This window comes from Myotis brandtii, unplaced genomic scaffold (genome assembly GCF_000412655.1).
Source record: "Myotis brandtii unplaced genomic scaffold, ASM41265v1 scaffold704, whole genome shotgun sequence".
Taxonomy (NCBI): domain Eukaryota; kingdom Metazoa; phylum Chordata; class Mammalia; order Chiroptera; family Vespertilionidae; genus Myotis; species Myotis brandtii.
Window position 1 is genome coordinate 1,028,518 of NW_005370762.1, and position 22,206 is coordinate 1,050,723.

General features: G+C 38.8%; 1 protein-coding gene across 1 annotated transcript in view; it reads left to right on the forward strand.

The window, feature by feature from the left end:
• NARS2 (asparaginyl-tRNA synthetase 2, mitochondrial (putative)) overlaps positions 1–20,582 on the forward strand; it is a 117,885-nt gene extending 97,303 nt beyond the window's left edge. Inside the window, exons 11-14 of the mRNA XM_005882314.2 lie at positions 402–539; positions 14,940–15,037; positions 16,973–16,999; positions 19,903–20,582. Of these exons, the coding sequence (XP_005882376.1) occupies positions 402–539; positions 14,940–15,037; positions 16,973–16,999; positions 19,903–20,047 (408 nt within the window). The 3' untranslated portion in view covers positions 20,048–20,582. The remainder of the gene's footprint in view (positions 1–401; positions 540–14,939; positions 15,038–16,972; positions 17,000–19,902) is intronic.
• The last annotated feature ends 1,624 nt before the right edge of the window (positions 20,583–22,206 follow it).

A 22,206-nucleotide genomic window follows, 5' to 3' on the forward strand; every position in this document is an offset into this window, starting at 1 on the left:
ATATTATCTTTCATCATTTAATTTCCTGAGACTTAGGAACAGTAACTGTAGAAGACGTTCTAGGCAATATTAATAAAACTGTGATCCTGAGGTCAGTTTTTATACACTGTGGAAAGCACACTTTTTTTTCCTGCAGATGCTATTCATCTGCTAAATGCTGCTCCCTCAGACAGGGGCAGAGAGCATAGTGTTTATCTACACGTTTCAGCTTTCATCTTTCCAGGCCTGTGGATGTTCTTGCTAACACATACCTCTCTAGTTTAGTTATCTGTGCAACCTCAGCAGACAGCTCCACACATCGCTGATCCTCAGGGAGAGAACTGATACAGGTTATTTTCGGGTCCTGCATTGTATATTTCAGCTCTGTCTTCTCCTTTGTTGATTTTTTTTTCTCATTGCAGTGGGGTGTTGATCTACATACTGAACATGAAAAGTACCTGGTGAAGCACTGTGGCAACATACCAGTCTTTGTCATTAATTATCCATTAGCACTGAAGCCTTTCTACATGAGGGACAATGAAGATGGGCCTCAGCACACAGTAAGGAACGACCAAACAAATCGGATTAGTCATCTCAGAGCCTGGGTTTTCCCCTTGGCTTAATTTTATTTATCCTTTGGCACATTTTCTTTAATTAAGTTTCTCAAAGGCATCTCTAAAAAAAGTATTCACAAAGAAGATCCCAATTTTCTATAAACGTACTCCCTCATATCTATGACAAAGGTGTCCTTAATTTGGCAGATACACATGTAGGTGTGTTTTGTTTTTTAAGTAACTAAGAGGAAATAGCCTAGAGCACTGCATAGCAATGCCAGGTCTACTGCCAGGTTAAGTGCTGGATAGGAGACTATAGAGGTGGGGGAGTATGCTGGGCGAGAGGCCATTGCAGTGGCAAAGGAAGAGCCAGCTGGCAGAGCAGGAGGCTGTCTGATAGAAACAGTGAGGGAGCTCTGGGGGATCCAGGAGGTCTGGGTGACTCTTCTGATTTGACTGTCTCTCTGTTCTCTGTAGCCTTTCTCATCCTGTCTTCTTTTTTCACCCTTAACTTTAGTTTTTTTTTTTTATTCTTCTGGTTTACTTTTTGCGGGGGTGGGGGGGGGTCCTCTTCTTTGCTCTTTTACTAAGTTATCAATATATAAAATAGGAATATATTTATTGAATAGTTACATACTTAATATCATTAACTGTAAAAGTCTATGATATAAATATATTTATCTCAAAAAAGGTCCAAAACTTGGTGCTTTTCACTTGTCTTTAGATAAATGCCAGTAGAAAAATGTAGATCAGGGCCCACCAGTAAATAAAATGTCCCCATCTCAGAGTGTACAAGGTTGTCTATTTGAATATATTTCCTGTTTTCTCTTACTAGTAAAACAGTAGTAGCCACCAATTAGGAGATTCCTATGAGGCAAGCATGACCATCTCATCTCTAAGTACCGAAACAACCCTGCCAAGAAACTTTTTCTCCCATTTTAGAGATGAAAAATGGGGGTGTAAAGGCATTGATTGCATTTCCCGAGACTACAAAGGCAGTGAGTGATGGAGTTGGCATTCAGACCTGACTGTCTCGCTCTGAGGTCTGTGTTCTTCTCTACTCTGTCTCACTGCCTCAGAATCACAAACATCGAGTTACACGTTAGCCCATGATTTTACTTATCCCCACCTTTCACACGGCATTATTCAAATCCAGTGAGCAGCCCAATTGATTTATGATTCTTATTTTTCTTTTCCCTATCAATCCTCTGATATAATTGATTTTGAGAAATGAATTGGCCAACAGGTTGGCAGCAAAGCATAAACATAGGGCAAATATTATTTGATCCTAAATAACTCGATATTAAGTCTACATCTCAAAACGGAGGACTATGTCCATGTCTCTTGGCTTTCTTATCATTCCATCACATCCCACTCCCACCCCCCATGCACTCACACCATGTATTCTTCTTGCACAATTTCCCTAGATTGAGCCCTTTTCATTGATTCCATTTATAACCTGCAAGATTTTCTTTCTCTAAAGACTTTCCTGGGTTACCCAGTCACCTTGATCCTTCTTTTTCTGGATTTTTATAGCATTTAAAGAATTAGTAAAACTGGTAGCATTATGTCTATTTTTTGTAGCTTCTGTATAAGTTTTGCTTTCTGAAACGAAATTAACTTTTTTGGGATGGCGAGTCAGTTTCTGATAGCCACCATGGGACCTACAGTTCATTCCTCCTTCCCACTGCCACCCCTGTCTCTGAAGCAGCACTTTCTAGAGTCAGTAATAATTCCATGTTATTCAGCCCAACACACTTTTAACAGTGTTTATCTGACTTCACCCCTCAGTGTTGTTCAGCAGTATCGTTGACTTTCCTCTTCTTAAAACTTCCTCCTCCCTTGGCTTCTGTGGCATTGCATTCTCCCAGTTTTCCTCCCTTCTCAGGAGGTTCTTCTTTCTCAGTCTCCTATGCAGGTTCTTCCTCACCTACTAATCCATTAAATGTTGGAATTCCTCAAGGCTCCATCCTAGGTCTTTTCTCCCCACAGGTGATTTCATCTGTGCCCAAATTTGCTATTTATTTTCAGATAACTCAGAAATGTATCTCTCTAACCCAGACTTGTCTGGGCTCTGGACTCATACTGCCATCTACATATCTCAAAAGCCTCCCAAACTTAACATATGCAAATGGACCCCATGATTGCTGATCTTCTCCTGTCCTCCCACAAAATTTGATCTTCTTTTTGTATCCTCTGTTCATCTAATTGTACAAGCCAGGTAACTAAGTCATTTTCAAAGTATCTCTTGCTTTCCATATTGAGGTTATTTCTAAATTCTGTCATTTTTATGCTCCGAAATGTATCTCAAATCCATCCACTTCTCTGCATTTCTACTTTTACCTTTTTAGATTAAGACAGCACCATCTCTTGCCTGGTTTACTTCAGTAGCCTCCTGGCTGGTCTTCCTGTATCTACTCTTGCTCCTCGGGGTCAGTTTTCCCCGTTGTGCATGAGCTTTTAGAAAATGTAAATCTGATCATGTTATCTCCCTTCTTATCTCCCTTCTTAAAACCATTCAGTGGCCTCTCACTGCTCTTTTTTTTTTTTTTTAATTGGTGGGGGGGGGGGAGAGAGAGAGAAATATCGATTTATTGTTCCACTTATTTATGCATTCATTAGTTGATTCTTGTATGTGCCCTTACCAACCCGAAACCTTGGTGTATCGGGATGATGCTTTAACCAACTGAACTACCAGGCCAGGCTCTTAGGATAAAAGTAAAAATCCTTCACATGGCCTACAAGCCCCAGTGCAGCCTGGCTGCTCCTGTCTCTCTTTCCCGATGCCCTATGGTGCTCCCCTTTGTTCTCTCTGCTGCATGCACACTGCCCTTCTTCCATGTCTTCAGACTTGTAGCATTTTCTCTCACTACAGTATCTTTGTATTCCCTCAATCTACAACCATCTTCTTCACCTAAGTAATTTTACTTACTCTCCAGATCTCCATGCAGTCTTCATTTCCCAGAGCAACCTTGCAACCTGAGTCAGACACCCCTGTTAGATACTATAGTGGTACCGTATCAAATTTCAGTCCCAGAACTACTAACTCTTACTCTATCACAATCCTTAACACAGTTTTAATTTACACTTATTTGTATGACTCTTTAATTACTGACCCTTTCCTCTATGCCAAAGGACTTGAGGGCCTCTTTTTCACTCACTAATGTAACCATAGTGCCTAGCAATGCCTCATATCTATTTGATGATAGATAGGTAATTGGACAGATGGGTGAATGGAGCCCAACACAGTTTTAGACACACAGTGGACAAGTAGTGAGTGAGTGACTTGGCTTGCTATGGAAATTTCTGGGAAGCTAAAGAGCAGCTTTTACTCTAAATTTTTTGAGTGATAGCAACACGATCTAAAGCAGTGGTTCTCAACCTTCCTAATGCCGCGATCCTTTAATACAGTTCCTCATGTTGTGGTGACCCCCAATTTCATTGTTACAAATTGAACATAATTAAAGCATAGTGATTAATCACAAAAACAATATGTAATTACATATGTGTTTTCCGATGGTCTTAGGTGACCCCTGTGAAAGGGTCATTCGACCCTCAAAGGGGTCGCGACCCACAGGTTGAGAACCGCCGATCTAAAGGGAAGTCCAGTGGTTTTAGAATCAGGCACTCTTGGGTTCAAGTCCCAAGACTGTGAGTCATAAACTATGTGACCTCAAGTAAACCATCTAGTTTCTTTGAGTCTTAGTTTTGCAATCTGTAAAAACAAGGTGATAACATTCTCTGGAGTTGTGAGGATTACATTAGGTAATATATGAAAAATGCAGAGCATAGTGTTTGGGTTGGTAGGTAGTAAATAAATATGAAGCCCTCTCTCTTTTCCTCCTAAATTTTGATAAAATCTTTACTGTGATAAAGCACAATAATGTTAAAATATTTGTATGTGTTGCCATATCATAACATGCTCTTACATGCTATTAAGATTCCTTAACAGGCATTTCTCTCATAGACGGTGGCCACCAACATTTCTTACCTTAGAAGCACAGGAGGTCTTCCTTGTGACCAGTCTCTAGTGATGTCTTCCAGCTTGAAACCTGAAGACATTATAATGGGACTTTAGTAGATTTTATAATTTATGCAATACTATAGCACATAGCTTCTCAGAGCTAAATTATTAAAATATAATTTATTTAAACTATATACATTAAACATAGATCATAACATTGATTCATTAGCTACCTAGATTTCTTTTCAACCCACTTATATAAAGTGCCTGTTTCTACCCTACTTTATTTTTTTAGTTGTGAATGAACAGGCTTTGGGCCAGATACCTAGATTATGTGTTTCTCTTGTAGGGCTGTAATAGCAGGTTGTGGTAGGGTTGCAAGAGTTTCTCCAGTGGGTGTGATGCAATCTAAAACAATTAAAACAGGTGTATTTCACAGGTGCCTTCTCTAGCGAATCAGAAGAGAAGGATAGGGAAATGTTTAACCTATACTTATAATATTTGGCCAGAGGTAATAAATAGTAAAATGGTATCTTTTTACAATTATAGCCTCTTTTTCTTTCTTTCTCCCTCACCCTCCCAAACACACGCACGCACGCGTGCACGCGTGCACAAGAGAAGGTATGCACTTTGTTATAATGAAAAGTACACTGGACTAAGAAGTTAGTAGTGCTAGGTTTGAAATTCAGCCCTCTTACTAGTTAGCTGTATGACCTTAGGCAAGTCTGTTCAATCTCTGAGCATCAATTTCTCCCTCCATAAAACCAGAGAATTGGATTAGATGACCTCCTAAGATACCAACCAGATCTAAGATTCTCTGATTTCAGATAGCCTAAGTTTTTCTTCATTTGGATATAAGAACAACTTATAAATTCCCAAACATATTTGATAATTTGAAGGAAACAGATCATGGGCCTAAATAAAATGAATCTAAGCAAATATGAAAAATGCCCTATGCCCCTGAGTCTGGGTCCCTGAATAAGTCCCCCAAAAGCAGGTCACAAATATTTAGCTAGGGAAATGGCTTCACAGAGAAGAATTCCAACCATGTGTGATTAGGAAAAGGTGACGGCTCAACATTTGTGATGAGATTCCAAGATCACCAGATATGTTCTCATTTTTACATCCTATCAGTATTACTTAGCAAAGCATGAACATTTAAGCATTAGTGGGCATTCAATAGAGTACATATTGTAAAGTCAGCTTGGAAGGAAGAATACTGGATGAGGGATTCTAATGAATTTCTCTGGGCTGGAGCTAATTAATTGACATGCATCAAAATAGCTTGAACCTCAAATCAACAGAAATAGTGATGAAGGGAATTGCCCAATTTTCCCGTATCTAGGACTAATGACTATCCTGGGATATTATGTCCAAGTTGAAAGTATGCATTTCAGTCCACCCAGCGTGCTCCCAGGCTAGCCATTTTACTGGCCAGATTCTGCCTTCAGTCATTGCTACCTGCAGCCATCTGCATCTTTGCACTGTCACGGACGGTTCTCTTTCTTAGCTGTGCTTCCTTATTTTTAGGGGCAAAACACTGTGTCAGCAGTTAGAGAAAAAGCTCGTAGAGGCTGAAACCACAGACATGTTTCCCTTGGTTTGTGGAACATTCTTCTTTTATAATAGTATGTAATATTGCTCCATTGTTGGTAGCAGTCTGTGAGCAGCCCATACAATTTGTGTATTTAAAAATAGTAATATAGGTAGGAAGAGAGGTATCGGAGGAAGGGACATTAAACTTATTTTCCCCTCTCTTTGAACTTAGCATGGAAAAAAGGTAATGTATGAAAGGCCTTGTTCCTATCTAGCCTGCTTGTTTTTAATTCAAGGTCTGTTTTTTAATTCAAGGTCTGAGTTTTATTTTCAGTGCATTGATTGGAATCAGAGAGAAAGAGTCAAAAGGGAGTGTCATAAATAGAGACCAGAGCTTGTTCAGCTTGAATACCAACACAGACTATTTCTAGACAGCATGCCACTGCAGCTGTGTGACTGAAACAAAATCAAGATCCACACACAGTTGGGAGGATGTGCCAGGCAGCATTCCAGCCTAAAAGTTGGGCCCAAAGCGAAATAAGCTGTGTGTAAGACCAGGGAAGGTAGCCGAGAGTGTGGTAGAATTATTTTTAGCCTTCACTGTTGTCTGTGTAAGAGAGTGAACAGACAGCAGAACTGAGGTCCTTCTGTTACGGAACAGAAAGATTTGTCCGCCCAGCATGAGAGAGCCTAACACTAGACACCAAGAATTGCAGTGGAGAAATACTGGGTATTTGATTATGAATGGCTCCATCCAAAAGAACAGGAAGTTAGTGCTCAAAAACCTGAGCATCCTGATGACATGTAGGTTAAAAATTTTACAGGGTGAAGCAAAAGTAGGTTAGCAGTTGTGAGTATGTAAAACACAGTTTATTCTTATATTATTATTTATTTATTATTGCATTTCCATATGAACAACTGTAAACCTACTTTTGCCCACCCCTGTATAGGGCAAAATCACAAAACAGTGGGTTAGGGGTTTGGGGTTGAGTTGGGAACTAATTGGTCAGAGATGAGGTAAGGGTGATGAATCATTTCTTCAGGTCTTGAGGACAGCTCTGGGGTCTTTTCTGGAGTCCCTCTGTCCTGTCTCATGGGACTGTACCACCTTAGGGCTCAGGAGCTAAAAGATAACGTAGGTCAAAAATGTTATCTTTAGCCTCCCAGAGGTCCAGACCATGTGACCAGTAGTCAGGTCTAGGCTGCCTGTCCTCAGCTGCCTCTGTCAGTGGTGGGGGTGGGAGGTTGTTAGGTTAGGTCTGTGATGGGGAGAGAGGAAGCGGGGGAGGGGAAAGAAAGGGGGTGGGTGAAGGAAGAGGGAAGGGAAAGGGAAAGAGGGATGATTCCTAGAGCTAGGATTTAAAACTAAATTTGATCAAAGTCATAAGGACCCATGGTTTCACTTCTACCTATTTCAAGTCTCCTGAAGCTGCATTGGAACACAGCAGGGATTTTAGTTCCAGGAATGCTCAAATGTGTCTCAGAGGACCTTTGACTTTGCAGCCAGTGAATTCTCACTTTCCCTAGTCAAGGGCGGGATTGCTCAGTCCCTGGCTCTGTAAGCCAGCCTCAGACTCCCATAAACCACAAACCTGCCCACACAGAAGGGCAAATTGTAATCAACAACTAACATTCTAGACCAGCGGTCTCCAACTGGTGGTCCGCGGACCATTGGTGGTCCATGAGGTCTGAAAGGTTGGCGACAGCTGTTCTAGACAACTTGCTTGTTTCCAGTGTGTTTGCATTCTAAGCCCCTCACTGCCCATCACTTGGCAAACACCCAGATTTTTCTCATTCTTAACAAAGTTGTGTGAGTCCCTCTACATTTTACATTTTGTGTTCCTTTGTCATAGTTTGTATTATATTTGGATGTTCCTTTTACCTTCACTAGAACCATGGAGAAGCAGGTAGTTTCTGTAGTAATTAGCTCAGTAGTTACCAGGGGGAGACACAATATAGTAGAATCCTACCTGGAATGGAAACTGTGATATTTAGTGGGTGCATTACTTTTTATAACATATCAGAAGAAAGTGCAGGTCTGTGTATACCAAATGTAGATGTCTTTATTTATAGTTGAGGAATATTTTTTATATTCTAGCTTCTCAGAAAGTGTGCATAATCTCTAGAGAGATAGAAGGATATCATTATGAAGGAAAAGCAGGAAGTATCTGGCATGGTGGAAAGGAAACTAACCCTAAAGTAAAGGAGAAGAAGGTTATGAGGGGGGAGAGAAGAGAATGAAGCTTGGTGGGCCTTGCTTCACAAGAGATCAATCTGTCCTTCCTTTGGCCATGGGACAGTTATGAAGCATTGTAAAGGAATGCCGTACTCAAAAGAAATATCTCTGAAGAGGGGGAGCAACTTTATTTACTCTCTAGGTCCAGAAAACATACAGGAAACTCAGCTGCCTGAGGATGTGAATTTTGAAGCCATTTAGACCGAGAAAGGGCATAGATGACGTATATGCATTCTTTCTTCATTTTTAGAAAACTAATAGTGATGTAGGACTAGCTCGATGTCTTCTATAATTTTTATTCTACTATAATAGACTCTTTTGGCAAGAAGTTCTTTCCTACTGATAGTTCCTCTCCCAGAGTACAGAGGAAGAAAACAGGGGGATTATTAGTCTGGCCTTATTCTAATTAACAGTGAGGAATTGGTGGGCACGTGGAAGTGGAAGAGTCCAGATAGGTGTGGGAAAGCAACATGGTAAACTGTTTTATGATGCAGCAGCGGTTTTCAGCCTTTTTCATCTCATGGCACGCATGAAATAATTACTAAAATTCTGTAACACCCCAACAAGTATATTCTATTTTTTGCCAATCTGAAAAAAGAAAAAGGTATAATTTTGATTCATTCACACTGAACAGCTAATGTTGTGTTGGCTGTACTCATTTTTTAATTTGACAATCTAAGGGAAAAGAGGTTAGTGCCCCGACTAAATAGTCAGGTATTGCATGTTTTGAAAATTCTTGCGGCACACCAGTTGAAAATCGCTGTGATGCATAAATTGTTGCTGCTTGCTCCTCCCTAGGGGAATTATACTGCCCTGCCCCATTGATAGGAGCTGAGCAACTTGCATGTGACTTGCACTGGCCAAAGGCTTTTAAGCAAACATGACCTACATACCTTACTTCTGGACAAATGCTTTTAGTACATCGTCATCCATACCCTTTTTTTTCTATCTGACACAAGATCAGCAATACCTTAGAAAGCAGCTTTTTAATAGCTTCAAGCCAGGACATGTAGTATAAGTTATTGTTTGTTTTTAATTGTTGACAGTATTATAGATGTCCCCCATTTTCTACTCTTCTTTCCCCCTCCACCCAGCCCCCACCCCACCCCAGGCCTTCACCACATTATTGTATGTGTCCATGGGCTATTCATATATGCATATATGTTCTTTGGCTAATCTCTTTTAGCCCACCCTCCTCCCCTCTAAGATCTGTCAGTCTATTCCATGTATCCATGCTTCTGGTCTTATTTTGTTCATCAGTTTATTTTGTTCATTAGATTCCACATGTAAGTGAGATCATGTGATATTTGTCTTTGACTTATTTTGCTTAGCATAATAAACTCCAGGTCCTTCCATACTGTCTCAAAGGGTAAGAGTTCCTTCTTTGTTACAGCTGCATAGTATTCCGTTGTGTAAATGTGCAACATCTTTTTATCAATTCATCTGCTGATGGGCTTTCGGGCTGTTTCCAGATCTTAGCTATTATAACTAACACTGCTAAACATAAGAGTGCATATATTCTTTCCGGTTGGTGTTTCAGGATTCTTAAGATACATTCCCAGAAGTGGGATCGCTGGGTCAAACTTTTAAGATTTTGAGGAAACTCCATACAGTAGCTGCACAAGTCTGTATTCCCACCATCAGAGTACTAGGGTTCCCTTTTCTCCATATCCTTGCCCGCACTTGACTTATTGATGGTAGTTATTCTGGTAGGTGTGAGGTGATACCTCATTGTTGTTTTAATTAGCATCTCTCTGATGATTAGTGACTGAGCATTTTTTCATATGTATTGGCTGTCTGTATGTCCTCTTTGAAGAAGTGTCTGTTCAGGTCCTTTGCCCATTTTTTAATTGGATTGTTTGTCTTCTTGGTGTTGAGTTGTATGAGTTCTTTGTATATTTTAGAAATTAACCCCTTATCAGATGTATCATTGGTGAATACGTTCTCCGATACAGTGGGTTCCCTTTTCATTTTGTTGGTGTTTTTTTTGCTGTGCAGAAGCTTTTTAGTTTGATGTAGTCTCATTTGTTTATTTTTTCATTTGTTTCTTTTGCCCTGGAAAATGAGCAGAGACAACTTCCCAGAGTGGTATTGTAACAAAGAAATCGCTCTTTGCCTGGAATTATGTCTGAATCTCCCAAGTGGACCAGGTCCCCATTGATTCCCTCCACCCAATGCTGTGTGGGCTCCCCTTCCCTCTCTGTTGCTCTGGATTGGGGATCCCTGGGTGGAGCTGAGGCCTCACACTCTCATGGTGTGGGGCTCCACTGCCACAATATCACCTCGGCTTTCTAGCCATGCACTTACGCGACTTGGCTTGCCCTCTCATGTCTCCTCCTTTCTCTCCTCCATGCTCCCTCCTCTCAGTGTTTCAGATCAGCTACACTTTTACTGGTTTTTCAAGCCGAATGCTCTGCAGTGTAGCCATAAGTCTGGTCTGGTGTTGGGCGCAAATGGACTGAGCTTTTAGCCACTCTGCAGCCATCTTGGAATCCTGCATAAGTTTCTAAAAGCAAAGCAATTGTTCCCAATCAGGGGTTATTCTGTCCTCACCCAGGAGACAGTTTGGGTTGGCACAATGAGGGGAGTGCACCTGACATCTGGTGGGTAGAGGCCAGGTATGCTGCTAAATGTCTCACAATGCACAGGACAGGCCCTCACAACAATTATCTGGCCCAAAAGGTCACTAATGCTAAGATTGAGAAACCCTGTTGTAAGCTTCTGGGATAATTTATTAATACAGCATAACCTAACTTATGCTGGCTAATATAGCAACTACCACACTAATTTCATGATAGCCAATGTAGAAATAGTTGGGTTTAACCAGTTAGGTACCTTGGTTATTAGGAAGACAGGTTTGAAAGAAACCCAGGTTATAAAAATGTAGGTGTCATACTATGGCATAAGAGTTTGAAGGTGACTCAGAAGGTTCAGAAGCTTCCAGTTCCACCACTGTTACTGGGCAGATGCAAATATTCAAGATAAACAAAAACCAGGCAGAAAGGTCAAAAACTAGTATAGTGTCAGGTTGAGTTCTCCAGTGAACTCAGATAGTAAAATAAGGGAGTTTTGTAATCAAAGATAAATATGAGTCTTCTACATTCCTCTAAAAATAGCATTGAAAAGCTATGTCCCAAAGTTAATAAAATTTAGGCCTGCAAAAAGTGCTAAGATCCAAAGAGGGTTTTTTGCTTGTTTTAGTTGTATCAGAAGCAAGACCAAGCAAGAAATGGAGCTCTTGTTCGATGCTTATGAACTACCAGAGAAAGCAGAACCACTCCTCACTGGCCACCAGCCTCAGCAGGACTGCCTACCTCCTGTTCTTCCACCACAGCCGATTCTCCAGCAGCCTTTTTGAGGCAGTGGGTCTTTTTAGCTCTGCCTCTGAAAGCTTTGCATGTACTTGCATTCTTGAATTATAATCACAAGCAATTACTGCCCTCCTTTGTGGCTTGGAATCACCCCAACTTTGAAACTTCGGAAATAAATGATAGATTTTATTTATTTTTTTGTTATTTTTAGAAATTATTTCTTTTTTTTTAAAACCTCACCTGAAGATATTTTCCCATTGATTTTTATTTTTTTAAATATATTTTTTATTGATTTCAGAGAGGAAGGAAGAGGGAGAAAGAGATAGAAATATCAATGATGGGAGAGAATCATTGATCAGCTGCCTCCTGCATGCCCCCTACTGGGGATGAGCCGCAACCCAGACATGTGCCTTTGACCGAAATTGAACCTGGGACCCTTCAGTCTGCAGGTCAATGCTCTATCCACTGAGCCAAACCAGCTAGGGCACCCATTGATTTTTTAGAGAGGGAAAGACAGAGAGAAATATGGATGTGAGAGAAACACATTGATTGATTGCCTCCTGCACAGGCCCCAACCAGGGCTGGGGCAGGGGAGGAGCCTGCAACCATGGTATGTGCCCTTGACTGGAATCGAACCCCGGACCCTTCGGTCTACAGGCCAACACTCTATCTACTGAACCAAACCGGCTAGGGCTAAATGATAGATTTTAGATACACCTATCCTTTCTTAACATTCAGACCTACACAAGGATGGAATGCTATATTTCAGAGGCAGTGGTTCCCAGAATTAAAGTATTTTCAAGCAAAGGCCAGAGAGCTACTTGGTTGTCTATCCTCTTCCAGCCCTGATTGCCTATAATTCTAAATTTAAAACTTGAAGTCCAGAACAAATATTTCATCATTTGTCTCAATTCCTAGCATAGTTTAGCCATGTCTAAATTCAGGATACTAGGAAATAAATCAGCCAGTCTTTCTGTACATAAAAACTCCCTTGAACCTTCTCCTTTCTCTGAGGATAGAAAGGGTAACTGCAGGGTCCTGATTGGAGTCTATGAGAATTTCCTCATCACATTAGTAAGCCTCTCTTGTCCACCTATCCAAAGCTGTTTGTTTCATTACCTACTGTCATGTCTCAGTCACCAAATCTATGTTCTAAAATACCTGCCTGTTCATTGTAGGCCCCACAAGTTCATAGAAGAATTACTAAGATGTGGTCAACAAGCCGTGTTAGCATGACAACAAGCCCGTTGTACACTTTGTCCTCACCAGTTTATTGAGTATAGGAGACTTAGTAAGAGGAACCATTTCTCTTCCCTCTCACTCTAATTCCGCTGAGTGATAAAAATCCTGCCTAATGCTTTCTCTTTTATGATAATAAGGATGAGGTATATAGCATTTAGAGCATATTCTTGAATTATAATATTCTTTATTAATCTCGATTATTTGTAAAGTTTATCTCAATCAAAAGTTCTAAAGTCAGCCATGGCCTGGTGGCTCAGTTAGTTGGGGCATCATCCTGTCACCAAAAAGGTTTCGAGTTGGATCCCCAGTCAGGGTGCGTACAGGAGGTAACCTGTTGATGTTTCTTTCTCTCTCTCTCTCTCTCTCTCTCTCTCTCTCTCTCTCTCTCTCTCTCTCTCTTTCTCTCTTTAAAATCAATAAACATATTCTCAGGTGAGGATTTTTTTTTTTAAGTTCTGAAATCAACTCTCTCTCTTCTCTCTCTCTTTCTCTCTTTAAAATCAATAAACATATTCTCAGGTGAGGATTTTTTTTTTTAAGTTCTGAAATCAAAACAAGGGGATGGCTTAATAGTAAAGTGAGGCAAAGTTTAAGAAGAACTTATAATGTGGCATTTAAAAATTAAAATGTGTTTTACCGATTCCTAATTTTTCGTTTGTTGCAATAAATCATTCTAAGTTTTGTGCCTTCGTATTCTTGACCTTACAAATGTCTACCTGACCCCCCCCCAAAGAATTGTCAAGTCACAAGATAATAGAGATAGCAAATAAACAACCTTAAATCAAGCATTACTAGTAATCAAAGAAATACAAATTAAAATATCAAGTTACAGTTTTTTCCTATTAAAAGTTTTTGTTGTTTTTTCTTTTGAACTTTTTCTTAATATTTATTTATAAACTACAAAGTAAGGTCGTGCTTCTCTATGCCTTCAATTCTAAAACTGTTTACATAAAATGAAAAGAAATATTTTTGGTTTTTTATTACAAAAATATAACACATCTTCATTGTAGAAAATAAGGAAATACAGATAAAAGATGTCACAGTGGCAACACAATTAACATTTTGTGATATAGATGTCATTCTTTTTCTTATTCATGGCTATAATGTATCTAAAAGTCTCTATTGAATTGCACGTGAATTTCTTGTCATTATAAGTAATGCTGCAATAAACATCCTGTCTGTCAATCTTATTTTTGCATCTCGGATTATTTTGTTGGGACTGGTTCCTAGAACCATTATTGCTGAGTCAAAGCATATTGCATTTTTAAGGCTTTTGATTATCTTTTGCCAAATTGCTGACAGAAAGGTTGTATCAAATGTACGAGAGCACTGGTTGATGCATTCTCTAGTCCAGCTCGTTTATGTTGTTTTCTTATCTTCACCGCTTTGATAACTCCAAAATGATATCTTGTTGTTTTAATTTGTACTTCTTTGTAATAATCAGACCATATTTTACATGTCTTAACAAAATACTACAAATTAAAGAAAAATCTTCATTGTCACATTATTTGTAAGAGAAAACAAACATGCACATACCCCTACATGTTCAACAAAAGGAAAACAGTTCAATAAAAACTATGATACTCCTAAACAATAAACTGTGCAGCTATTAAAACATTAAGTCTGCAAAATACTTTAACTTACCTAGGAAGAACATTTATTCTATAATGTTAGAAAGACACTAGAATGGTAAATTTTTATATGTAACTTGATCTCTACAATACTCTTTAAATGTTTAAGAAGAAGAAAACCTGAAAGGAAATATGCCAGAATGTAATTGCTTCTGTGTAGTGATAGGTGATTTTTAATATTTTCCACATTTTTCATAATTAACATTTGTATCACTTTTGTGAAGAAAACACATTTTTGTTAAGTACACTGCATAAAAGGGTACACGAGAGGAGAGGAAACTATTCACCTGCAGTTTATGTAGCATGTATTCTAAAGATGATATTAAACATTTGATCCTGAAACAGGAACATGAACAAATAACATAAATAAGATTCTGGTGAGCAGTTAGTCAAAATGTTAAAAGTTTCCCATGCTTGAGAACATGACAATTGTTGAAGCCCCTGAAAATGTAATGTCTATGTTCTGTTTGTTTGTTTCCTTCTTAGGTTGCTGCTGTTGACCTTCTGGTTCCTGGAGTTGGAGAGCTCTTTGGAGGAAGCCTCCGAGAGGAGCGATACCATTTCTTAGAGCAACGGCTGGCCAGGTATTGGTCAGACCTAAAAGAAACAAAATTCAGAAATTGGGGACAGGAAACTCAAAGGCAGTCATGACAAAGTAACAGGACAGTTCACAGGCCGCAGCCGCTGGCAGACCTGAAATTCAGATTCTAGTGACCTTGAGCAAGTTGTTACTTGACCTTTCTCAGCTTCCTTTTCTTAACAAATGGAACTGTTACATGAAACAAGGCCACAATGAAAACTGCCCACTGTTTGTATTTATTTCTTCCTATGGAAATGGCTTTTTAAAAAGTTAATGATGGAAGGAGGAAGATTTCCCCATTAAAGCTTGCCCTTCATTTTTATTTTTCTCTTCTCTATGTTCTTTTTATTTACTATAAATTATGAGTCCTGTAGGGCCATAAAGAAACACACTCTGAATCAGGAAAAGGATAAAGATGGAAATAGAAAGATACTAAAAATATCTGCTAAGCTATTTAGGATAAGCAGTTTTCCCTTCCTCAGATTTTCTACATTGTGTAAGGGTCTTGATTTAGCTATTTGAATAACTTACTTTAACTATCTGGCCAAGGCCTGGGAAGTGAATCGGTGAACACACAGAAAATGTTTGAAGAAGAGAAATAGGGAATCGTGTTTCTAATTGAACTACCATTTCCATATATGCATGGTCTGCCAACACACCACAATGACTTCCTAAACTAACCAGGGTTATAAACCTCGGTTTTCCACTTTTGCTGTGCCAAACATTTTTTTTAAAAAGGCTTTCCCATGTTGAAGGCATAATCCTTCTCTCCAGATAATACTGGTACTTTTCAGAGTAACCTGGAAAGTAACCCGGAAAAGCCATAATTGTTTGAAAATATCCTGCTAAATTAGCCATTTGTAAGGCCTTCTTTACCTAATGGAAAAATGCTTTAAAAGTTGATGTTTTCCAAGGTCTCAACCTATAAATCTGTTGGGCAACTTGGTTTTGTAATTCTATTTACTTGAACTGCTCTATTTGGTTAGGTTCCAGAAGAAAGGGGATAAGTATGTTTTGGGAGGACTCTTTTTTATTAGCGTACTGACTCCTTACTATAACCAACATGTTAGAAAGTCCTGGGAAAATCGTGGAATTGAAGTAAAGGTCAAACTCCTTAGATGGAAAGAATTTAAAGATTCTCTGGGTGTGTTTTTTTGGGCTTTTTTAAAGCACAATAAAAATCACACATGGCAAGAAACCTCATCTGTTGAAAGATTAATTGCTCTGTTTTCTTTGCTTGCTTCCTTCCTTCAGGAAACCTTTCCTCATAACATTAAATGTTTACCTAATATCTGATAAAATCCAAATTTATCTTTTCTAATGAAATGGATATGCATTTCCATCTCTCTCTGATTCGTCTGTGACTTCTGTGTATGTGTTCTGTATTTTTGTATATTTGCATTTTCATTGTCCTGATCACTTCAGATATACTGGTTCCAAACACTTTTTTAAAGGACTGAAATTAATTTTAATGAGTACTAAAAGCTAAAACCTTTTAACACTTAATTGGCAAAAGCAATTAGCAATCATACTATGAAGGTAGCCTCAGAATCTCTATTATTTTAATGTTATAGAGTGAAAGGTGTGTCTGCATGTCCTTTGTTTGTGTGTGCCTCCCAACAACCTTCAGTAGCAGTAATAGTGCTTTTCTTGTGTGACAGGACAGTACACTCATCCAAATGAACCCCTGGGTCCTACTTGCCTCCTAAAGCATTTATTGACGAGGCCACTTATTTGATAACACCTGGGACTCTTGTTGAATGCGCCTTTCTGACCATACAGTAAAGGTGCAGCCCCTCAGCTAGGTTGCATGTTCTTTGAGAGCACGAGTTAGTGTGCACTTCTCTGTAAAGAGCACACAACCCAGACAATGTTTAATGGTTAGTATGTGTGCCTTACTGACATTCTCTGAAAGAATTCTGTTGTATTCCTTTTACAGATCAGGACTGACAGAAGCCTACCAATGGTAAGAAGGAGGCCCCTAATGATTCTTCTTCTAGCTGTTGGTTCGAGCATTACATGGTTTTTACTTGTATTCCCAAGGCACTGTGAAAGAGTGTTACAAACAATGAACAAGTTCTCAGAAGATTACTTTTTTTTTTTTGAGTCCTTGAAAAATAGTAATAATAATGGCTGCTGTTTGTTTATTTATTACTTATTGTGTGCTGGATGACTGTGTTACAGTTTAGGTGTATATTACGTCATGTAAACAGCATAACACCCTGTGAGTTAGGTACTGTTCTTGCTCCTTTTTAACTGTGCCTCCAGACCTGAGGCCTAGAGATGTTAACTAACTTAACTAAGAGCACAGCAGTTAGAAGCATAGAGCTGGGACTTTGTTCCTAACCATTATGCTTCAGTTTCTCTCTGTGAAATTGGGTGCTTGAACTAAGTGACCCCTCAGTGATCTTCGCGAACCTTAGAAGTCTAAGCTGCTTAGGGAAGACCACCCGTCTGCACTTGTACATTTACTTCTCCAAAATTTTCTGGTTTTCTTTCCTCAGACCCTTTCTTCAGATACTTTATTGTATATGCAGAATTTTAATTTATATTTATGTAATAGACTCTTTCATGGTATTGGTATAATATTATCAACAATATTATTAATTCTTCACCTGTCCTCAGGAGAAGAAAGGGTTTGATTACACACTTGTCTTTTGGAAATGAAGGAACTAAATTTCAGAAATGCAAAAAGCCTAAAATTGGGTTTAAGTAATGGGCCTTGAATGCCTTGTTTTTTACCAGGAATGTCCTTAGGCATGGTTAATCTCTCTGAGTCTTGGTTTTTCTTGGCTAAAAGATGGAATGATAATATTATTTCACAGGGTATTGTAAGGATGAAATGAGACAATATAGGTTAAGTATCTACATAGAGTAGAAGCTCGGTAAATGCTACCCCCTTCCCCCACCCCTGTCCTTCTGACTTCTGCTATTAGGTAGATGAGCCTGACTGATCAAGCGTATGCATTTTACCTCAGTTTCTGTCTGCAAGTATATGAAAACGAGCTAAATGCAAATTTTAATTATTGGTTAAATAAGTTTAGGCCTTTTCTGGTCTTTATTGATAATTTCAATACTATTCTTTATCCAACTAAAGTTGTCAAACTGTTAAGCTCTCTAAATATAAAGATTTATTATTTGAATTTCCTTCCTTTTAAATGGTTACCCTAGTATTTGAAAGATAGAAGGGGTTTTCAAAATCTTCAAGTCTGTGACCTCTGCTAGTGTTCTATCCACTCTGAGTGGCCACGCCAGGTGTCTAAGAATTTACTCACTTCCTATTTCTACATGCCATATGCAAGTAAAACCTGTAACTAGTTCCACAAATTCTGTACCATCTCTTTTATAATCTGGCTACCCTAGAATAAACAACAATCCATTAAATACATATTCTTTAGAAAACTTATTTCTAAGAACTGGATTTTTCCATCTATTGAAGCAAAGGCAAATAAATAAAATAAAGCAAAGGCAAGAAAAATGCTGAATTCCGTTTTCAGACATTCATACCAGTGTTTTGACATCAAGTTATGAGAAGTTTAGAACTACCTAAAGCTTTTGCTGGAGTTCTAGCTGCCAGCTCAGATCCTGCAGGTGTTTGTGGCAGTGGTTTGATATGCCCTTCATCTCACTTTCTCACTAAATCAAAGTATACCCTGCCCCTGTGTCTTATAAACTTAAAGTTAATCCAGCTACCAAACATTTCAATTGTTGAAGACTGTGTTCATCCATCATTATTCCTGACAGCTCTTACTGATCTGAAGTTTTATGCTAGATGCTCCTATGTGTAGATCTCTCACTTGGCTCTAACTCACCTAGTTGCAGTTCATATTTTATTTTAGAAAGATAAGTACTTAATCTTAACCACATAAAATACCTGTACATGTAGCCATGATTGTTAACAGTGGGAAAATAAGTGACAGTCTTTATCCTGGTCGAGCCAAATGACTCCCAGCTATGGCACTGAAGTTCTATTCTGGAACTGATTTTACAAATCATTCAAGAAGCTCTAAGCTTGTCTTAATCAATATTATGTAACTCAAGAATTCTCCCACCGAATGACATAAGAAGATTTACAGAATCTTCCTCCTCCTCTTCTTTCCTAAAATAACCGTATCCCAGGTTGCCGAATTGGCATTTTTTAGCCATCTTAAGTGGGCACAGAATGTTTATGAATGGGCTTCAGAGGCTGCCCAACCTTCCATAAAAATTACCCCGGACACCTTCCACTAGGCGTGAAGCAGAGAACTGGAAGTTTCTCCTCACTCCAGTGCTCACAAGTATATTTTTGTACCTTCAAACAATAAATCTTCATATAGTAAGTGTCTACTCCAAAGTAGGCACTGGAGATGGAAGGGTGAATAAAATGCAGGTCCTTCCCTTGATGTAGCTGACAGTCTAATCTAGTAGGACATACCTTTTTGTAATTTATCAGGCAAAATTCTTCACTTTCTTCTGTGTATGAACAGTATGATTTTGGTAAGAAAAAAAAAGAGCACTATTAACATACTAAGAAATAGGAAAGGAATATATTTTGAAGAAAATTAGTAAAGTTATTAGAATATTTCCTGTGGCCTCATGAGGTAAGTTTTCTGTATATAATTAAATAAGTAACTTAGAAGAAAAAGGGTCAAGTAACTAAAGCCCATGAATGAATGAATGACAGGATTTGCTACTGTTTGTCTGGGTAACACTGGACAGATCATTTTTAACTTCTCTGTGTCCTTTATCTGTCTGTGGAGGGAAAAGACTGGTCTACCACAATGACGTGAATGATAAATGATTACAAAATACTTTGAAACATAAATTCTATTATAAACTCTGACCCTATATGGCATTTACAGGTTATGATTCTCTGTTTCTCAAAATCAGGTATCTGGACCTCCGTCGATTTGGATCTGTGCCACATGGAGGTTTTGGGATGGGATTTGAACGCTATCTGCAATGCATCTTGGGAATTGACAATATAAAAGATGTCATCCCTTTTCCAAGATTTACTCATTCATGTATTTTGTAACTGGAAGACTGGTTAAAGGAAATCATGCAAGCCAGAGGTGCTGCACACACATGTGCCTACAGGAGAACACATGTTTGGATTTTAGAAGTGAAGAAGAAGTTTTCAAAATGTACTTGTCATACCATAGCATATAACATGGAAAATAAGTGGTCATGATTTTCTTACAAAGTAGAGGCATTTCATAGAAAGATGAACTCTCCCAAGAAGAGGTACTTATAGACTGTAGAATCTCTAATCAATTATGTCAATTAAGAAGAAATGAAGAAATTGAACTAGGTGGTTTCAAAGGTCCTTTCAAACTCTAAAAGAGGATGAGATAGTGTACTTTGTCTTTAATGATTAGCTCACTGATTTGTGTGACCTTTGAGAAACAACCAGTAACTAAAAATAAAATGTTTTTGGACCTTTTCTTTCTTACCATTTAACCTATGACAAATGCCCATCTTATTCTCTGTGTTTTACTAAACATTATAGAAGAAAATATTCCTTCTTTGGGTCTTAAGTTAATAAACTGCTATTCTGAATTGAAATCTTTTATCAGACTGGGTGAAAAAAATGACATTTAATAAATGTTGAACCTCAATAAAATGGATATAGAAGGAAAGTACCTTAATATAATAAAGGCCATATATGACAAACCCTCAGCTAATATCATACTCATTAGTCAAAAATTGAAAGCTTTCCCTCTAAGATCAGGGACAAGACAAGGATGCCCACTCTCACCACTGTTATTCAACATAGTACTGGTAGTCCTAGCCACAGCATTCAGGCAAGAGAAAGAAATTGTAAATGTATCCAAAAAGCAAATGAAGAAGTAATACTCTATTTGCAAATGATATGATTCTATATATCGAAAACCCTAAAGACTCCACCAAAGACTTAGAAACAATAAACAAATACAGCAAAGTTGCAGGATACAAAATCAATGTACAAAAATCCATTGCTTTTCTTATACTAACAATGAAATACCAGTAAAAGAAATAAAGAAAACAATCCCATTAACATTTGCAACAAAGACAATAAAATACCTAGGAATAAACTTAACAAAGGAAGTAAAGGACCTATACACTGGAAACTATAAGACATTGTTGAAAGAAATTGAAGACACAAAGAAATGGAAAGATAGTCTATGTTCATGGGTTGGAAGAATTAACATAGTTCAAGTGGCCATAGTATCTAAAGCAGTATACACATTTAATGCAATCCCTGTCAAAATCCCCATGGCATTTTTCAGAGAAATAGAACAAAAAGATCCTCAAATTTGTATGTAACCACAAAAGATCCAAGTAGCCCACACAATCCTAAGAAAAATAAAACGAGAGGTACCAAACACACCCTCTGACTTTAAATTATACTACAAAACTAAAATAATCAAAACGGTGTGGGATTGACAGAAAAATAGACACACAGACCAATAGAATAGAATTGAGAGCCCAGAAATAAACTTACACATATATGAGCAACTAATTCTCAACAGAGGAACTCGAAACACAATAGAGAAAGGAATACCTCTTGAATAAATGATGTTGGGAAAATGGAAAAGCCACATGGAAAGGAATGAATTAGATTGCTGTCTGACACCATACACAAAAATTAATTCAAAATGGATTAAAGACTTGAATATAGCCCAGCCAGCATGGCTCAGTGATTGAGCATTGACCTATTAACCAGGAGGTCACAGATCGATTCCCCATCAGGGCACATCCCAGGTTGCAGGCTTGATCCTCAGTGTGGAGTGTGCAGGAGGCAGCTAATCAGTGATTCTCTCTCATCATTGATGTTTCTGTCTCTCCCTCTCCCTTTCTCTTTGAAATCAATCCTATCTAATATCCTAGCTAATAAAGAGGTAATATGCAAATTGACCATCACTCCAACACAAGATGGCCGCCCCCATGTGGTCAAAGATGGTCGCCACAAGATGGCTGGCAGGGGAAGGCAGTTAGGAGGGACCAGGCCTGAAAGGGACGGCAGTTGGGGGGGACCAGGCCTGCAGGGGAGGGCAGTTAGGGGCAATCGGGCCAGCAGGGGAGCAGTTAGGCGTCGATCAGGCTGGCATGGGAGTGGTTAGGGGGTGATCAGGCTGGCAGGCAGAAGCGGTTAAGGGCAATCAGGCAGGCAGGCAGGTGAGTGGTTGGGAGCCAGCAGTCCTGGATTGTGAG